At 31.2% G+C, this 22424-nt stretch overlaps 1 protein-coding gene across 1 annotated transcript; it reads right to left on the minus strand.

Annotated features, from left to right (window-relative positions):
• Positions 1-20291: 20291 nt before the first annotated feature.
• LOC139898947 (metallothionein-like protein type 2) lies at positions 20292-21773 on the minus strand. Its single transcript, XM_071881750.1, has 3 exons — positions 21620-21773; positions 21416-21490; positions 20292-20629 (listed from the first exon to the last, which is right to left on the minus strand). Exons 1-3 carry the CDS (start codon positions 21685-21687, stop codon positions 20542-20544), a joined length of 231 nt encoding a protein of 76 aa, XP_071737851.1. The 5' UTR covers positions 21688-21773; the 3' UTR covers positions 20292-20541.
• Positions 21774-22424: the final 651 nt, after the last annotated feature.

A 22424-nucleotide genomic window follows, 5' to 3' on the forward strand; every position in this document is an offset into this window, starting at 1 on the left:
GGTGCTATTAATTAAGTTTTTTTTATGATTTATAATAATTGTTCTTTACATATGTTTTTTACATATTTTTTTGGCGCAAAAACGAATAAACTTTTATAACTAAAAGAGTTCATCGAAAAGATAAAACTTCTAGAACTTACAAACAAACAAACTAACGAGCTAAACAAGAACCAACTAACAATACTTAAGCTCACCACATAAAAAAAAATTGCTACAACCGACTCAGATCAAGAGAGAAATTACGAAACAAACTACAACAAAACACAAAAAAAGTCACTATTTTTTAACGGTATGTAAGCTCACGATATGTATTTTCGGATGTGTCGTTTATTTAGAAACTAGTGAAATGACCCGTGAAATCACGGGTTTTTAAATTAAATAATTTAATGACATGTTTTAGGTATTAAGTGAATGTAAATTCTAAATTCATTTATTTTAATGACCCGTTTGACTAAGAAACTTGTCGTTGTTTTTACAAATATATAGAGACATGTATTTTCGCATACATATGTAACGTAATTAATTTCGTAAAAAGAATTCATATTTGAATATTAATAATATAATAATTATAATTATAATTATTATATTAAAAGTAAATAATAATAATAAAGTTCGCTTAAAGTTGAGTATTTATATTTTTAATAATAATTATTATAATTACTCCGTAGTAATAATAAATGTCTTTTATTTTTTTTTAGGAAATTAAAATTACAATTTATGAGAGATTAGTATTTTCTTTTATAAAAGATTTCGTATTATTTTTATAATTACATTAATATATAGTTATAACATCATCATTATGAAAATTAAAGGATAATTAGTTTAATGATGACATCATCATTTTAGAGCTTTATATGACTATATTGAAGGTGTTATTATACAAAAAAAAAAAGTCAGTATTTCATTTTAGTGTTGAATGAACTACCTAAATTACAATTTTACCCTTTTATGTTAGTTAACGCCAAGTAGGCGAGTAAGAAGTCTTATCTTATAAAATTAGTAAACTGTTATATTTCAGTAGGCTTATAACTACCTTTAGTGGTCTGGTTCAATATATTCAAATTGAAAGAACCAATAAAAGAGAGATGTGTTGTAGAAGATATAGGAGAGAAAGAGGTTGAAGAGAAGTGTGATGTATTTAATGTATATGTGTGTCTTTGTAACTTACATTATGCACATATATATAGTACAAATTTTACTATCAATATTTGACTAATTACCATCCATATATAACTACTAAATTTACAACACTCCCCCTTGGATGGTAATTTTTTTTTTTTAAAGAGCAATTAATACTGCCTCGTTAAAAACCTTGCTAAAGAAATCCCAGTGGGATAAAATTTTAGCTAAGGGAAAAAGAGTGCAGCATAGAGTTGACTCCCCCTCAAGTAGACAACGCTGAGTCTTCACATCTTTTGAACTTGCCTCATGCCAATATTGTGAACGTATGTTTTGAAAACAGCGATTGACAGTGCTTTGGTATAAAGATCAGCAGAGTTGTTGATTGAACGTATCTCATTTTAATCTGGTTGTCTTTTACGAGATCTTGAGTATATGAGAAGAATCTGAGGTTTTCATCTGAAACTGTATCATCTAAATCTTTTATGTACAAGTTTGACCCTTGTGATTTGTCTACAGTCTCCTTCATGGTTTGCTCAAACTGTTGTTTCAATTCCTATTCCCTTTCAGTCTTTTTCTGAGCCTTACCAATATACCATTCTTTTCCATCAAACTTATGACCGTTAAGACCGTTTATAGCTTTAGCGCCTCGTCAGCATTTATGTTTTGTTCTGTCTATTTTGATACTCTTCTTTCATTTGTACTATGTAAGCTGTATTATCTTCATAGATAGTTGTTGGGCTTTTATAGCGTTCTAGTCCACAAGAATCAATAATGATTTGTATCATTGATCTTAACTAAAATCATTCCCGAGTAGCTTCATGTAATGCAATCACTTCGGCATGATTTGATGATGTTGCAACAAGTGTTTGTTTTGAGAACGTCATGATATTGCGGTGCCTCCATTTAGGAATACATATCCAGTTTGAGATTTAGCTTTATGTAGATCAGATAAATAATCTGCATCTGTATAACCAAACAAATCTTGTTTCGAGTTGTTAGAATAAAATAATTATAAATCAGTAGTTCCCCGAAGGTATCAAACTATTTGTTTGATTCGATTCCAATGTCTTTTGGTAGGGGCTGAGCTGAACCTTGTCAACAAATTAACTGCAAAAGAAATGTCAGATCTTGTATAATTTGTAAGATACATAAGAGCCCCAATTGCACTAAAATATGGAATTTCTGAACCAAGAAGATCTTCATGATCTTCTAGAGGATGAAATGGATTAGTATCAATATTAAGATCTAACAACCATATGAGTACTTAATGGTTTTTGTCTTGTCCATATTAAAATATTTTAAAATCTTTTTGGTATAAGTTGTTTGATGTATAAGTAAGTCATTAGTTATATGCTCAATATATAAATTAACGTAATACTTGATTTTTTTTTATTTTAAAATCTTTCTTTAGAAGTTGAATGGCTTCATAGATTTCTTTATTTAAGATAATTGATATAAACAGCTATGATCACATATCCGAACATTGTTTTTATAAAACACACGTGCAAATAAGTTTATATGTATACCCTTTTCTTATCAAGTAGTAATTTAATCGATTATACCACATACGTCCCGATTGTATAAACCCATTTAGAAATCTTTGTGATTTAATGGAATATATTCCCTTGGGTTTTGCATTAGATGCTTACGATACCTTAACCCTTCAGGTATATTCATATATATATATATATATATATATATATATATATATATATATATATATATATATATATATATATATATATATATATATATATATATATATATATATATATATATATATCACTATTAAGTGATCCATACAGATAAGTAGTAACAACATCCATGAGATGCATTTAAATAACTACCAGGTTGATTAAGTATCTAATAAGTAATTGTATTCATTATAGGAGGATAAGTTTTTCTCCTAATTCATTTCTGGTCTTTGTGGGAAATGTTGAGTTACAAATCTAGTTTTGCCTTGTAACTTCATTTGCACATTTCTTTTCGGATAAAAATTCATTTGTATCCCATTGTTTCACATCTTTAAAAGTGATAACGATTGATCCAAAAACTTTTCTTTTATTGAGCGATTCTAATTCAGCTCGTATTGCTCCTTTCCGTTGAATTCAATCACGTCTATTTTGATATTCAATGACAGATTTTGGTTCCAGATCATCATCTTTATTCATGATGTCATTGTAACATTATATAAAAATATCTCATCAAGATTTTTCATTTCATTTCAGTTTCATAATATTGCATAATTTATTGCAATTTATGTATTTACATTTATCAATATCCTCTACAGAAGGAGTATTGATTTGTGGTTCTTCTTGAACACTTTCTTTTACCTCATTATCAGCTGATTTTCTTTTTCGAGGATTTTTATCTTTGGAACCAATTGGTCTCCCACGTTTCTGCCGTAGCAAAGACTCATGAGTGACATTATTGCCAGCTTTTGTAATTTCAATTCTAGCTGAAGCATTTACTGCTGGTATATATGATTTAGTCACTTATTTTTTTGTATCTTTAAATGCATAAAGTAATTAATTTGCAAGTTCTTGCATATGCATTATATTTGAACTTTCTTTTCGCATTCTTTTGTGCGATGATCAATATTTCTTAATTGATGTTCACACCATGAAACATCATTTTATTTATATTTCATTTCTCCCCCTAATATAGGGAACAATGTTTCATTAAAGTGACAATCGACAAAACTTGCTGTAAAAACATCACCCGTCATGGGTTCAATATATCTTATGATTGAAGATGTTTCATATCTAACGTATATTTCAATCCTTCTTTGAGGAACCATTTGTTGTGGTTGTTCAATTAAAAATACACTGCACAACCAAATGTTCTAAGATGGAAAATATTTGGTCTCCACCAAAATTAAGTTGGTAATGGAGAATGTTTATAACTTGCACTTGATTTAATGCGAATTAATGTCACATCATGTAAATTTACATGTCCCCATATAAATATTGAGAGTTTTGTACTCATTTCTAATTGTCTAGTTATTAGCTGTAAGCGTTTATCTATTGATTCAGCTAAACCAATTTTGTGTATGCACATGAGCAACTGGATGTTCAACAACAATCCTTGTAGACATATAATAATCATTAAAAGCTTGAGATGTTAACTCACCAGCATTATCAAGTCTCATCCTTTTAATGGTATAATCAGAATAATGTGTTCTTAATTTAATAATTTGTGCAAGAAACTTTGCAAATGCCATATTACGACTTGATAACACACAAACATGAGACCATGCGTTAGATGCGTCTATTAGAAAAATGGTCCACATGATGGATGAATTGGTCCATATATATACCCTTGAATTCTTTCAAGAAATATTGGTGATTATTTCTCAATGTGCTTTTCATTAATCGCCATATGTGCTTTTCATTAATCACCATATGTGTTTTCGTTAATCACTATATGTACTTTTCATTAATCACTATATGTGTTTTTCATTAATCACCATATGTGATTTTCATTAATCACCATATGTGCTTTTCATCATATATCATTTTCACCATGTGCGCTTTTAATTATATGTGCTGCGCTTTTCGTCATATGCACTTTTCATTATATGCGCTGCGCTTTTCATCATATGCGCTTTTTATCATATGCGCTTTTCATCATATGCGCTGCGCTTTTCATCATATGCGCTTTTTATCATATGCGCTTTTAATCCTATGCGCTGCGCTTTTCATCATATGCGCTTTTAATTATATGCGCTTTTAATCCTATGCGCTGCGCTTTTCATCATATGCGCTTTTTATCATATGCGCTTTTAATCATATGCGCTGCGCTTTTAATCATATGCGTTTTTAATCCTATGCGCTGCGCTTTTCATCATATTATCATATGCGCTTTTTATCATATGCGCTTTTCGGTGCTACATAGATATTTCTCATTTTCGATTATCATTTACTGATAATCATATCCATTATGATATATATCAGAGAAACTTAACAAATTTCTCTTTGATTTGGGAGAAAACAAGACATTGTTTACCAAAAAATTCGTACCATTTGGTAATATGAAATTTTACCTTTTTCGTTCCTTATATCAAGTTTGCAAGAGCTGATATAGTATTTATAATTCCTTCATTTGATTTAAATCAATGAAATATTTCTTAGATTTGATCATAGTGTGTATGTTGCTACTATCTGCAATACATAGGTCTTTACCATTTAATTGATGTTGTATTTCAGCAGGATTCATACTAAAACTTCAAATAAGATAAGCAAATAATGAGTTATATTTTAGCAAGATAATCAAATTATATTACCTGCAAACAAGTTATAATCTAAAGTACATAAAAGATAACACTTAATAAAACATATACGTTATGATCTAAAACCATTTATTTATGAGTGATACATAAAAAAACTAGGCATCTTAGAAAATTCAAACCATTCAAGTCTCAAGGTAGCTCAGGGTTAATTTAATCAAGATTTGTCAACAGATTCACTCTCGTTTTCTTTTCTTTTGGGACTTATTTGTAGAGCTAAACAAGATGTTCATGTATTCAAGAAATACTAGACTGATGATCCACGTTACCAGATCATTAATAAGAATCTCCGGAATTCTTATAAGAGCGTCTACTAATATCTTTAATTTTATTCTTTCATGGATCACCGTTATTATTATTTTTTATTTTTTATTTTGATAATTAATATCGTATCTATCTTTGAGTATTTTCCATAATACACTTGGATTTTCGATCATATAATATGTAGATTCTAAGGACTCGTCAATATGTTTGCTAAGAAAAATACTTACTATTGCTTTCTCTTGTTCGAAATAATTGTTATTTTCATTCAGGGTTACTAAAATACCGTTTGATTCGAGATGTTTTTCTACATTCATAATCCATGTTAAGTAGTTGTTCCCACTTGTTCTAAATGAGCAAATTTAAGCCTTTTCAAATTCGACATTTTCTATTATTAAAAAGATGAATAACATAAATCATAATCATAATCAACTTTTATTCATAGACAAATAATAAAATGAAATTAGAATCATTTTAAATTCATAAGTAGCAAACAACAGAATAATGGTATGATTACAAATAATAAAACCACAAGGGCAGGATAGAATATAGGTTCACCCGGTGGTATATTAGCAACAATGATGATAGTTAATATGACCAATACAATAGGAAAAATCATCCTTGTGTGAATCATTTTTACAAAAACTTTTTGAGAGTAGTAATCTGAAAAATGAAGATTGATTTGTGAAAATGTGAAAACGGAGATGTTTATTTTATATTTGAAAAATATAGTTGATGTAACGTCGTCAGTTGACGTTAACAACCGTTATGTGTATATGACCGTTGTAACGTCGTTAGTTGACGTTAACGAATAAAGTCACTATATCAAAACGCGTATGAGTAATATAAAGGACAAGATTTTTTTTCTTATTTTAACTTTTAAGATTTACTTTTAATAAAAATACAAATTACTTTTTCTTATTTTAACTTTTAAGATTTACTTTTAATAAAAATACAAACTACTTTTTCTTATTTTAACTTTTAAGATTTACTTTTAATAAAAATACAAACTACTTTTCTTATTTTAACTTTTAAGATTTACTTTTAATAAAAATACAAACTATTTTTTCTTATTTTAACTTTTAAGATTTACTTTTAATAAAAATACAAACTACTTTTTCTTATTTTAACTTTTAAGATTTACTTTTAATAAAAATACAAACTATTTTTTCTTATTTTAACTTTTAAGATTTACTTTTAAGAATAAACATTAGTATGCATGAAATAAATAATGATTAATTGCATAAGTAATCATAAATGTTAGATAACATATAAAGACCCCATCGTATTCGTATTGATCGGAATTAATCTCGACCCATGGTACCGTGTTGTCAAATGACGTGTTGCGTACATAAAGTACCGTGTTGTCAAATGACGTGTTGCGTACAATCATGAGGTCTTATTAACATAAATATAAATGTTAGTGAAGTTAATAAGAGTTAGATTACAGAAAATATAATTCAGGCGGTATAACCGACCATATATAACTTAAATAACATAAATATAAATGTTAGTGAAGTTAATGAAAGTTAGATTACAGAAATATAATTCAGGCGGTATAACCGACCATGTATAACTTAAATAACATAAATATAAATGTTAGTGAAGTTAATAAAAGTTAGATTACAGAAATATAATTCAGGCGGTATAACCGACCATATATAACTTAAATAACATAAATATAAATGTTAGTGAAGTTAATAAAAGTTAGATAATTTCTTACCTTGATTAGTGACGTGTGCTTGCTTAGATAAACCTTGATTATACGGAGCACTTCGTGCTGATAACGTGTTATATTTCAGTAGGCTTATAACTACCTTTAGTGGCCTGGTTCAATATATTCAAATTGAAAGAACCAATAAAAGAGAGGTGTGTTGTAGAATATATAGGAGAGAAAGAGGTTGAAGAGAGGTGTGATGTATTTAATGTATATGTGTGTCTTTGTAACTTACATTATGCACATATATATAGTACAAATTTTACTATCCATATTTGACTAATTACCATCCATATTTAACTACTAAATTTACAACATAAACTTCTTTTTTAACGGTAAAGGAGTTTTTTTTATTGAGTCTCTAGAAAAAAATTAGGAGACTAAAAAGAATATTATAAATATTTTAAAAGTCAATTATTACAATTAATTTTATTATTACTCCTATGAATCACCCATGAAAAAAAAAAATTTAATGTAATCGAATAAATCACCTTAACAAAATTAGATAATCGAGGAATTGATTTACACACCACTAGATGTCCGGTGTGTGATAACGGAGTTGAAACGATCCTACATACAATGTTGAAGTGTCTAGTAGCTTCAGATATATGAGATATAGTTCGTAAATGGTGGAACTTTGATCATCTAATGTTATCAAATGTATCAGATTTGTCAATTGGTACAAACACTAACTCGAAAACGACCATCGGAATCCCCTATATGGCAAGCAGTGGTTTGAGTCAAGAGCTATTTAATTTGGAAAAATCGCAACGATTATGTGTTAAGGAAGAAAAAGTTGAGTGTACCAAAAATAGTCTCAAATATCCAAATGCAAAGCTCCGAATGGATATCTAGTCATTGGGAAAAAGGCAACTTGAATTCGCAAAATTGGATAAAAAACCCGAACATATTCGATGCTAACCCTACACACAAAGAAGGAATTGGCTAATTACTCCGATGAGATCGCTACTGCTTAATGATATTAGGTCTTTCTCTACTCCACAAATGTCGTTGGTAGAGTGAAATTGGGGAGTGCTTCAGATTGCTTTGTAGCCGATTCTCGACAATGTGTCTGTGGACTTCCCTGCTTGTCATTACAAGTTCAAACTCTACTAAAGGACACTCTGAGGACATGAGAATTCTTGCCGCCAAGCTTTTTTTGCATTAATTGTTCTGTTTGTCCCTTTTACTTAATTTATATAGTTATAGTTATAGTTTTAACTAGTGTTCGAACCCTCGCTTCGCGCCGGGGTTCGGTTTTCAATGTATTGTATTGCGTTTAGTTTGTAAAATTATTTCGTGCCTAACGATGATATCGTTGAAGCGCAACTCGAGTCGAACTAAAAGGTATAATCCGTGAAAGATTTAAATGTTATTTTAAATTAACAATATATGTACATCTCCGCGTTTCACTATGGAATTGTCGACTTTTAAAAATTTAACGCAAAATTGAAGTACCTCAAATATTTAGCGTTTTTTAAAAAGCGTCCGATTTGCGTATAGTTAGTGACAGTGTGCTCCTAAAATTGTTTCGAGTTTAACGATGGTGTCAGAAAAATTTAACTCGGTGCGAGCGAGAAGATATGGCCCGTTGAATATTTGGGTGTAGTTTTTTTAAATTTTTTTATGAAAATGACTATTTGACACTTTACCCCCTGTTTGGGGGTCGATTTTAATATTTGAACAAACTATGGGGGCTTTTTTTAAAAAAAAAAGGTGGAAAAGGGGGAAAAAAGTGAAAGAACGAAAGCACCCCTGGTGACTGTTAATCGTTTTTGTCTATTAGGTAGTATATAAAGTATGTAGTCGATTTATAATGAATGAGAAGTTTAATGGTTAAAGGATAAAATCTTAAAAGTTTGGGATAAAGCTGTAAAAAACCATAAAGTTATTATATGTTTTTTTGGGTCTAAAATGTAAGTAAGTAAAAGAGTGGGGGTAGTTTGTGAAAATTGTGGGGTTACGATTCACTTGGACGATGCTTTTTAGATATAAGGTATAATCATTAGGAGTAGCATAGTCATAGTCTTGGATTTCTTGCCATGTGCTGCTTATTTCTTTGATTGTAATTCTTCTTATTAATAAAATCTCTTGGCTTTTTAAATTTTTTTTTGAACAAATCTCCTAATCTAAGCTTTGATAGAATATAAACGATTATGACATTACAAAACCGCCACGTAATCCAAAAAATGTTGCAATGATAGAATATAAACGATTTTTATGTAGTCTTGGGCCGACCATGTTTTTCATCCATGTAATCCAAACTGACTAGCAATTAAAATCGAAATCCAGTTGTTACTAAACTCTTGGCTTCCTCCAAAGATCATTAGCAACGTTACAGGAGTAAAAAAAAATGTGTTCATTCGATTCAATTGCAATTGAACAACTTGGGCACTTGATATCCATAATTTCCAATCCACGTTTTGATAGACTGAGCCTCGTAGGAAGTCGATCACGAGCTAATCTTCACAAAATATGTTTGTAGGATTAATGTGCAAGGTACAACATAAAACTATATGGCTAAATTCTTTTGAGCCTTCGGGGTCACACACATATACACCTAGACGTCAAATTAAATATATATACATATGATGTATATTTACTACTCGACTAATGGAACAAATTAAAATGTTTGTTTTGAATTAAATTAATTAAAGTGTGATTAATTAATTTACAGATGATTATAACTTTAACAAGTTGATCAACTAGTACATTAAATTAAAATGCTTGTTGCCAAATACATGTGGATTAGTTGGTGATCACTTACAAGACAAAAGAAAATGGCAAGATTAAAAAAAAAAAAAAAGTAAAAAGAAAAAGAGTAATCATAACCAATACATGTATCGGTTGTGATTTCTAATTTAATATAGATGTAGCTATTCTTTTTATTTTTGAAGTATGATATAAAAGAAGACAAAGGTGAGAGAACCAAATGAGACTTGTTTTCTGAAAATAAAAAATCTTCACACTTTGATTCTCTTCATATTTCTTTCAAGCTACTGAGAAACATTACGTTTTAATTTTGGTTCCTTTTGAATGGAAAAGAAATTCACATATTGAGTAATTTTATTTGTTCATACTCTTATTATAATAATTTTATTATTATAATACGGTACTCGGGTTTTGGACTAGCATCCATTGACGATCGTTTGAAGTGTAGTGTGGACTATCCAAAGAGAAGGTCATATCCTTTGATCGTAGGTTTCTCTCCAACAATTCATTTCTTCAGGAAAGGTATATCGTTTACTCACTTTGTGAATTTATATATTTTGACAATTATTAGTGGTGTAATTGGATCTTGTTGGAACCGTCAATCGTGTGCATGTTTTGTAATAATAAGTTTATTTTAACTATCCGCTGCGTTAATCTGAATGAAAAGTACACACGGTTTTCCATCAGTGGTATCCGAGCCGCTTTTACACCATTTTAATTGTCACGTGATTTTCTCAGATCTAGTTTTGTGAGATGGTAAAAAGTAAAAACTTTTTTTTATAATTTCAACATGTTTGTTTCAAATTAAATCTCATGACGCACAAATAAGATCTGAAAAATATCACTGTTATAAATTTTGAATTTATTTATTATGGCTTGAATAATTGTTGTTTATTTCATTCCATGGTTGTACACATGCATTGTAACCATGGACAAGCCATATGTAGTTTTTAATAATGTAGTTATTAGAATTGTGATTGCACACATAGCCCATAATGCCCCGACCTATGTATGATTGTTGTGATTGTTGATTACGGCAATATTATGTCATGTTGATTATTTGTATTATTAGAAAGGCCATTTTGAAGCCAAAGTTGTATTATATTTATTTTTCATATTCATAGTATTGTATTTAAATTTATTTCAATTTGTAAAAGTACTAGTTTAGTTGTATTTTCAAATTTAAATAATTGTAACAAGATGAAGATTGAAGATAAAATGCAACATGATTTTGGCTTAGAAGATGGCGAACAGGTCAAGTTGACAACGATGACGTTTGTCAAATTTCACTTGATTCTTGAATCAAGTGGGAGCTATGATATTACTCTTAGTTTGACCTCTTGATCCCATGTCGGCTCATGGGATCGAGCATAGGAATTTTGGGCTAGGCTATGTGTGTGTGTGATGCATGGTATGGTTGTGTTTTATTTTTGCATTATACATAATTGTTGATTAGAATATATGCTAAATGTTTTTTGATGAAAACATCAAATAAAACCGGTAACAGTTTCAATGATTAAAATTGATGATCTTAAAAAGTTAAACTCTAACGAGTTTAAAGTTAAATGATTTTTGAAACACAAATTATATATGATCGAAATCTTTTAAAATTGTTTTAAAACGATACACGTTTGTGTATTTGTTACTTTTATATAAAATAAAATAACAAACTAGACGCATAAACACGATCGGCATATATAAAATTGGTTAAAATGTTTTTTAACAAATAGTGTAGCGAATATTGTGTGCATGCATTATTCGTTAACAAAAACATTTTTAAAATACCCGTCAAATTTAAGTCATGCCATCCAATGAGCTTGCAAACACTCCTCGTTATTTTTTGGTTACGGTGAGACCTAATCGAATTATAGCCACGAGGTGAATTTTCAGTTACGAGTGAGACTAGGCTGAATTTCCACTATTTTCAAATTGGACGACTTAATCGTATTCACGGTGAGACCTGAGTTCGAGGCAAGGATGAGACAAACATGCCAGTAGATAATAGTAGTTTGTTGAACTACACATATTTCTAGGTCCCATAATGATCTAAGAATTGCACTTATGATACAATTGGTAACCGCTACCTACCAATAGACTCTATAACTGCTAGCTGATCAACAGATGTAGTTATGGAACCTCTATGTGGATCTTAGGCTTTCGTAAATTAATTGTTTTCAAATATATTAAAACCTGGGTAGTTAATTTATTAAAGTACAATATCGAAAATACTAAAATTGAATCTTGTTCTTTTGTAGATGTCAAACAATCAAAACGTAAACCAAAACACCCTCCGTTCTTTGTTGGAGAAGGAGAAACTCAATGGTTCAAACTTCCTCGATTGGTACCGCAACCTGAGAATTGTTCTCAAATATGAAGGGAAGTTGAACAAAATTGAAGAACCCTTACCCGAAGCTCCTCCTGAGAGAGCTACTGCTGCTCAAAAGAATGCTTATCAGAAGTTGTTTGATGAGCAAGAGAAGATAGCTTTAATCATGCTTGCTAGTATGACTTCTGACCTCCAAAAGGAAATGGAAGATCGTACAGCATATGATATGATGACTGAGCTGAAAAATATGTTTCAGAAACAGGCTAGTCAAGAGTTATATGAAACTTATAAGCTTCTTCAAACATGCAAAATGGAGGAGGGTCAATCAGTGAGCTCTCATGTCTTAAAAATGAAAAGCTACATTGACCGATTGGAAAAACTTGGAACTACCTTGCCGCCTAACTTGGCTGTGAACACGGTTTTGGTTTCACTACCAAAATCGTATCACCAATTTGTGATGAATTACAATATGCAAGGTTGGGAGAAATCTCTGGCAGAGGTGCACTCGATGCTCAAAACTGCTGAACAGGATATTCTATATAAGGTTTCCAATCCAGGTGTACTGATGATTAGGGATGGTGAGGTGAGAAAGAATAAGCCAAATACTTGGGGAAAAGGAAAAGGCAAGTCAATTGCTAAGAAAAAGATTCCACCACCTCCCAAGAAAGAAAACCCAGCGAAAGACGCCGAATGTTTCCACTGTGGAAAAGTTGGCCACTGGAGGAGGAACTGTCCTTCCTACCTATCTGAGTTGAGAAAAGGCAAAGCTGGCCAGACTAGCAAATCAGGTATATTTCATATACAGTTATATACTTTTTCTAGTGATTCCTGGATTTTTGATACTAGTTGTGGTACTCACATCTGTAACAATATGCAGGGAATGAGAAGAAGTAAGAGACTGAAGAACAACACACTAGACTTAAGAGTGGGCAATGGGGCTCGAGCTGCAGTCGAAGCTATTGGCACCTATGAGCTTACTCTACCTAGTGGTCTTATTGTTTTGTTGGAACAATGTCATTATGCTCCTAGTATTACGAGCAATGTAATTTCAGTTTCTCTTTTGAAAAATGTTGGTTTTGAACTTACATTTACGCACTTTGGTATTTCAGTTTCTAAGAATAATGTATTTTATTTTAATGCTATTCCACGTGATGGTATTTTTGAAATTGATATGCATGGTGTAATTTCAAATAATAATTCTGTATATACATGTACTGCCAAACGAGTCAAGAAAGACTTGAATAATACCTATCTATGGCATTGTCGTCTTGGTCATATAAACAAACAACGCATTTCAAAACTCCAATCTGATGGGATTTTGGAATCAACTGGCTCTGAGTCATTTGATGTATGCGAGTCATGTTTATGTGGAAAGATGACAAAGGCTCTTTTCTCCGGTTTAGGTGAAAGAGCTAAAGATCTTTTAGGACTAATACATACTGATGTATGTGGCCCTTTTAGAACTATGTCTAGAAATGGTGAAACATACTTCGTTACATTTACTGATGATTATAGTAGATATGGTTATGTTTACTTGCTGAAACATAAACATGAAGTTTTTGAAACGTTCAAAATCTTCCAAAATGAAGTAGAGAATCAACTTGGAAAGACCATTAAAGCCCTTCGTTCTGATCGGGGAGGGGAATATATGAGTCAAGAGTTTTTGGACCACCTGAAGAATTGTGGGATTGTCTCACAATTCACTCCACCTTATACACCACAGCACAGTGGTGTGTCTGAGTGGAGGAATCGAACTTTACTTGATATGGTTCGATCTATGATGAGTCTGACTACTCTACCACCGTATTTTTGGGGATATGCATTGGAGTCTGCTGCACGCATACTCAATATGGTTCCAACCAAGAAGGTAGAAAAGACACCATATGAGCTATGGCATGGGAAGACTCCCAAGTTGTCTTATTTGAAAGTCTGGGGTTGTGAAGCGTATGTGAAACATGACACTTCAAACAAATTAGAATCTAGAAGTATCAAATGTCACTTTGTGGGATACCCAAAGGAAACAATGGGTTACTACTTTTACTACCAAACTGAAAATAAAGTGTTTATTGCTCGGTTTGCTGAATTTTTGGAAAGAGATCTTCTCTTACAAGAAGTTAGTGGGAGTAAAGTAGATCTTGAAGAAATTCAAGAATCACAAGGTAACATACTTTTTGAAGGCACTAGTTATCCACACGTTGAAGCTGAGCACATTGTTGATGAGCCAGAACGTGTTGCACCTATAATTCGTAGATCTAGTAGAACTCCTCATCGACCTGAGAAGTTAAATCTTCTGATTAATTCAGATGAACCTCATCTAGGGGATTATGATGAACCCTCTAGCTACCGTGAGGCCATATCAGCTTTAGAATCTGAAAAATGGGGAGATGCTATGAATACAGAGATGCAGTCCATGAAAGAAAATCAAGTATGGGACTTGATTGATCTTCCACCCAATTGTAAACCAGTTGGGTGTAAATGGGTCTACAAGAAGAAGGCTGACATGGACGGTAATGTAAACACTTTTAAGGCTCGATTGGTGGCAAAAGGTTATACTCAAACTCAAGGAATTGATTATGAGGAAACTTATTCACCAGTCGCGAGCATTAAGTCAATTAGGATACTTATTGCCATAGCTGCTTTTCATAATTATGAAATATGGCAAATGGATGTGAAAACCGCTTTCCTAAATGGTGACCTAAGTGAGGACGTATATATGGTTCAGCCGGAAGGGTTTGTAAATCCAAAGCATCCTAATAAAGTATGCAAGCTTCTAAAATCCATTTATGGATTAAAGCAAGCATCCAGGAGCTGGAATCTTAAGTTTGATCAGAAAATCAAAGAGTTTGGTTTTTCTCAAAATCAAGATGAGCCCTGTGTTTACATTAGAGCTAGTGGGAGCAAAGTTGTCTTCTTGATCTTGTATGTTGATGACATACTACTTATTGGAAATGACATTCCAACTTTGCAAGATGTCAAATCTTGGCTTGGAAAATGTTTTGCCATGAAAGATCTTGGAGAAGCTAAGTATATTTTAGGAATCAGGATCTATAGAAATAGATCCAAAAGGCTTATTGGTTTGAGTCAAAGTACATACATTGACAAAATCTTACGAAGATTTAACATGCAAAACTCCAAGCGCGGAGCATTGCCCATGCAAAAGGGCATAACCTTGAGCAAGTCTCAAAGTCCTATCACACCTGATGAGATAAGACGAATGAAATGTGTTCCTTATGCTTCGGCTATAGGATCCATTATGTATGCTATGTTATGTACTAGACCTGATGTCTCGTTAGCTTTGAGTTTGACGAGTCGTTATCAACAGAATCCAGGTGAAGAACATTGGATTGCTGTTAAGAGCATTCTTAAGTATTTGCGGAGAACTAAAGATATGTTCTTGGTTTACGGTGGTTTGGAAGAAGAGTTGAGTATTAGATGTTATACAGATGCTAGCTTCCAAACTGATCGAGATGATTCCCGATCCCAGTCAGGGTATGTCTTTGTCATGAATGGCGGGGCAGTTGATTGGAGAAGCTCAAAGCAGACCACAGTTGCACAGTCTACAACGGAAGCAGAATACATTGCTGCCTCAGAAGCTGCTCAAGAAGCTGTCTGGATTAGGAAGTTTATTGCTGAACTCGGAGTAGTTCCCAGCATTGAATCTCCTATGGAAATGTACTGTGATAATTCAAGTGCTATTATACTTGCGAAAGAATCACGTGTACGTAAAGGTAGCAGACACATTCTTCGAAAGTTTGACTACATTCAAGAAGTCGTTGAGAGGAATGATATTAGTATTCTTAAGGTTCATACAGATGATAATGTGGCTGACCCGTTCACGAAGCCCATGACACACAACAAGCATGATGATCATGCTAGTAGTATTGGACTTCGTTATGCTGCTGATCTTTTTAATTTGTAATTTAGTATTTGGATATTTTTGGAACATTAAACAGTTTTATCATAATGAATTGATATATTGATGGTATGATCATTTTCATTTATATCACTATGTTCTATATTAGCATGTTTAATCCATGAGTAATTGTTGATTATTCAAAATCTCCATAATCGATCATGTTATGGGAATAACATGAATTAAGATTAATATGAAGTTTTGGTTTATATTTATTGATGATAAATAGTTAACTTGTAGAGACCAAAATTCATATGTATTCATTGATGATGAATATTGGAATGACCCAACCGAGATATCACTACATGGATGGTTGTCAGTAGTGAATCTTTTAGTGATTATGTTTTTATGTCCTTAGACTTGAGATGCACGCCGGTTTTGATGTGTGAAATATTGTACTTTGATATGGTTAAATGTTGTCCTGAATAAGGCTGTAATAAAGGCCATTATTGGGTATAATGTAAAGCTCGTGAGAGACACGTGTATGCAATATAGGATTTGTTCCTCCAAAGTGTTTGGAGTTAGATACTTTTGAGCTCCTCGATGAATGAATGGGATATTTGTGTGGCCGCACCCAGATGTAATTAAGATGATACTTAATTAATTTGGCGATCTAATTCAGTTCTAAGATTGAGAAACAAAATTATTAAACAAATGAGAATGACCGATGATCCATATCTCTAGTTTAACTAAAGTATCTGAAACAAAAGGACGAATGACTTTTAACACTTACCATAAGCAGTTCCGAGAAACTACCCTCACATGAATTTAGGGACAATGGCCTGTTGCTAGATGGTATCCATTGTTTGTATAGTTACTTGGTGTTGTACCATGCACAAGTGGGAGTCTGTAGGATTAATGTGCAAGGTACAACATAAAACTATATGGCTAAATTCTTTTGAGCCTTCGGGGTCACACACATATACACCTAGACGTCAAATTAAATATATATACATATGATGTATATTTACTACTCGACTAATGGAACAAATTAAAATGTTTGTTTTGAATTAAATTAATTAAAGTGTGATTAATTAATTTACAGATGATTATAACTTTAACAAGTTAATCAACTAGTATATTAAATTAAAATGCTTGTTGCCAAATACATGTGGATTAGTTGGTGATCACTTACAAGACAAAAGAAAATGGCAAGATTAAAAAAAAAAAAAAGTAAAAAGAAAAAAAGTAATCATAACCAATACATGTATCGGTTGTGATTTCTAATTTAATATAGATGTAGCTATTCTTTTTATTTTTGAAGTATGATATAAAAGAAGACAAAGGTGAGAGAACCAAATGAGACTTGTTTTCTGAAAATAAAAAATCTTCACACTTTGATTCTCTTCATATTTCTTTCAAGCTACTGAGATACATTACGTTTTAATTTTGGTTCCTTTTGAATGGAAAAGAAATTCACATATTGAGTAATTTTATTTGTTCATACTCTTATTATAATAATTTGATTATTATAATACGGTACTCGGGTTTTGGACTAGCATCCATTGACGATCGTTTGAAGTGTAGTGTGGACTATCCAAAGAGACGGTCATATCCTTTGATCGTAGGTTTCTCTCCAACAATTCATTTCTTCAGGAAAGGTATATCGTTTACTCACTTTGTGAATTTATATATTTTGACAATTATTAGTGGTGTAATTGGATCTTGTTGGAACCGTCAATCGTGTGCATGTTTTGTAATAATAAGTTTATTTTAACTATCCGCTGCGTTAATCTGAATGAAAAGTACACACGGTTTTCCATCAATGTTTATCTTGATAGGTAAAAAAGGATACCTACTTGTTTTAGGAAGTAAAATAGGCAGCCTTTTATTATCTATATACTTTCGGACATTATAGACAAGATATCCAACTTTATCAAAAGAAGAAAGAACTATCTCCCATTTAACCCAATACATCTATTTATAATCATCTTCTCCACCAAATGAATGTGCATCTCATTGTTTGTTGTCTTATTTGTAGAGTTTTATGTGACTTTTGGAACAAATAAAAATTGATAATATGAATTGGAAAGCCAATAAAATGACGTATATATGAAAAGAGTTTTGTGAAAATAATTATTTGTTGGGCAGATTTCTGTGAAGCAGAAGAAGTTAAACAATATTGAAAATTAAAATTAGGATAATCCTATATCCGAATCCGAAATTTTGGATATTCGAAAATTGGATATCCAAATTTTCGGATTCGGATATCGGATGACAAAATCCACTTTCCGAATATTCGAAATTCAGATATCTTAATTTTCGGATATCCGGTTTAGACACCCCTAAATAAATGCCCACCCTTTATCAAAATTAGAAAACTTAAGGTAATAAATGTATATCTATAGCTATCTATCTTCTATATGTATATATCTATATATCTATCTGTATATCTATCCATCTATCTTCTATTATCTATATCTATATCTATATTATACGAAGTATATAGCAAGAAAACCTTTATTATGTAATTAAAATCGATCTATACCATTAAATAATTAAAATAAATCATATTAAATTGTCATCATCGGATCCAATTTAAATCAACAATTAGTTAATATAAATCATATTAAATGGGCTATAGTTATTCAGTCAACAGCAAGCGTCGATTTATTGGCGACTTGACTGACTCTTAGAGCCTAAATTAAATTTAAGACATGATTTAAAACCCATGGAAATTTGATTTTACCATTTTCATGGCGTCTCAATTTTATTTTTTATTTTATTTTATTTTTTAAATAACTTTTTCCTACTTATTGGCCGGAGGTCCACTCGGAAGCAATCTCTCTATCCGTCGAATAGAGAGAGGAATGATTTTCTCTACTTTTGAGAGTGTTTTCACTCTAGGTGGAGAAATGACTTGACTTTATTCTAGGATAGGGGAAGGATTGTCTACATCTCACCTCTCCCATACACCACTTATGTGGTATTGGGTTTTGTTGTTGTTGTTGAATTAGTTAATATAATGACTAAAATACCCTGATTATTAAATTAAAATATTACTCCCTATTTATCAAAAAAAAAAAAAAGTCATATGTATCAAACGTAAACTTCATTAATCAAATTTAAATTATGCAATCATGACATTTTTTAAATTTAATAGATCGATGCTTATTCTTGAGAATATAACATATGTGAAAATGATTTAATTTTGAACCTTTTCATATATTTTTGAAATCTCGTTGTTGTGTTACTTTTTCGTTGAGTTAAACTGTATTTTTTTATAACATGCGAGTTTGACTGCGGGTCATGAAATCCCCAGGTCACGGACATGGTTAGAAAATTAAACCATTGATATGTACCCAGGGCCTAACGGATAAAGAATAAATCATGGCGGCGGACAAGTTGCATATATAAAGAATGTGTTTTTTGCCGCGGGCGATAACATGAATCATTAATCATTAAAACACTTAATAACAACTTATATTTGATTCTTATTTACTTAATACAAACAACGATTATCAAAACTGTCTTAAAAAGTACTTCAACATATTTATGACATAAGTAGTAATGTAGTAATATTTGACAATATTTTTTAAAACTATGACAACTTTATCTATTTAATTAAAATTCAAATTATTTATATAATTTATTTACATGTTATTTACATGTTTATTTATATGGGTGGATACTTCATGGTATGATGAAATTGTGTTTTTAATATGTAGCCAACGGCAGTAATTGCAATTTAGTAACGAAATAGATAAACGAATAAGGTTATTCTTATTTACCCTACTTAGTGAAAAAGGTATTTTTTTTTTTTTATTATCAAATGTACACGGTTCAATAGAATTATCTCATGATCATTTTCGACCTGATATCAGGACACGAACCATAAACCTATCTTGAGTGTTAATAAAATGAAATTATGATCGTTTCTGACCTGATATCACACCTACCATAAACCTATCTTGAGCGTTAATAAAATGAAATTAAAATGAGTTGCGCAAAATTAATACCCAAACAAAAGCAGTGACCCATTGATATTTCATAGTGACTACCTTCAACACATAAAGCAACCAATTAGCCATGGATGTAACCCAAATTTCAGTTCCAACTGATATTAGAAATTAAAGCTAGAAACCAATAACATATGGTTCCTTTTTTTTATTTAAAACGACAACTTAACATAAAAACACAATAGACACAAATCAAACACAACTGCTTATTGTTTGGGCTCTTCTTCATTTGATATAAACACTTCATTTGCAGTTGCAAGGATTGCATGTGCAGCTGTCTCCACACTTGCAAGCATGTCCACCTTCTGCAACAAAGCTGCTCTCACCAAACCTACACAAATATTTCACCAAAATCCAATTTTAATTATAATTTTATTAAAATTAAAATAATGTAATTACATGTATTTAACCTTTTGTTAAAAAAAAAAATTATACTCCGTACTAACTAACCTCTTTGTTTTCTTCAATTTAATAAAAAAAAAAAACTACCTAATTTATTACTCCGTACGTATATAAATTATAAAATGATGATCTTCTATATATAAGAGATATTCTTTCGTCTCAATCTAGTAATTTATTTGTCTAACAAAATGTATTCACTATAAAAAGTAAATAATAAAAATCATAATATCTCTGTTTAACTCTCGTTAACTACTATATTTATGTTTTTAATAATGTAAACTTAAATTTGTTTTAAATACAAAGGCAAAATAATAATTCTTCAATTCTCCATAAGAAAAATTATTGAAGAATAATTATTATGGGACGGGACGATCAGCCATGTCATCATTTCAGCTCCAAATGATCGCAAAATAAAACTTTGATAAATCATACAAAATTTTCCTAATATATTTTTTATATCTTTTGATGTGCAACAAAATTTTATTTTGTTATTACCGTCTGATAAAATATAAAATATCTTTTATACCGATTAAAATTATGATGTAGGCTTACCAGGCCGGCCACACCATTATTGCATGTCATATAAAAGATCGATTACATACGATGAACACGAAATAACCTTTTGTTAAACCACAATATATAAAATAAAAATTACTCATAACGTATAATAAAATTATTGTGATCTAATTAAATTGTATATTATAAATTTACGAACATCTGCTTGGGTGCAACACCATCAACGATCATGACGGTGGTGGCCGAGGTCTCAACGTCCGGGTACATTCCACATCTGAAATCATGAATTAAAATTTGATGTAATACTATTTCGTTACAATTAAAATAAATAAGAAATAATATATGATCGATATTTTTTTTTTAGAAACATTAAAAATTAAAGAATAATTGTTTGTTAATTTACCCGTTGCAGCCGCTGCCGCATTTGCAGCTTGAGCCACAACCGCACTTTCCACTGCAACAAGAAGACATAATTAATTGATTAATTGAGAGAAGGTTTTGAATGTTTTGTATGATTGAATGAAGCTTGATGATATTGTTGATGAGATTATGGGTGGTATATATAGGAATTTATGGTGAAAATCGAACGTACACGTGGATGGATCTAAGGGTGCATACGTATATAGGGAATTGTTCTTCCTTTCATAAAGTTAGCGAAACTATATGAAACCGTTTGTCGCATATATTGATGCAGTCAATTAATCATACACTCATTTGATATGAAATTTTGATATGAAATAAAAAGAAGGTAATTATGTAATATGTCTAAATGATTTGAGCTACTCAGAGAGTTACTCAAATTTAACTATTTAAAGAGATAACATACCTAACAGATGTAAACTCACGTCGTGAGTGTTAAGTTGGCCCAAATCCCACGCCTCAAATGGGTTAACAAGGTGTGGGTTTGTTCGTGGGTTTGAGTGTGTCTTGTAATCCAACAGAGAATTTCACCGGCATTGGGTCTAGTGCGATTTTAAAATTTCAATGAGTATGTCAGTATGCAGCCCGCTCTAACTAGTTTAGAGGTGTTAGGGAAATTACCTGCTCACATAGAGGATCCGGGAGATGCAATACGTCTTCAGAATCTTAAAGAATGGTTCGCCGCATGTTGAAAAATGACTTGAACATCGATAACATTGTTCAGGATGATGATGATTACTTTTATGATTTTATCCTCTTTTATATTATCAATTTTAAATTATGTAATT

This window comes from Rutidosis leptorrhynchoides, chromosome 3 (genome assembly GCF_046630445.1).
Source record: "Rutidosis leptorrhynchoides isolate AG116_Rl617_1_P2 chromosome 3, CSIRO_AGI_Rlap_v1, whole genome shotgun sequence".
Taxonomy (NCBI): Eukaryota; Viridiplantae; Streptophyta; class Magnoliopsida; order Asterales; family Asteraceae; genus Rutidosis; species Rutidosis leptorrhynchoides.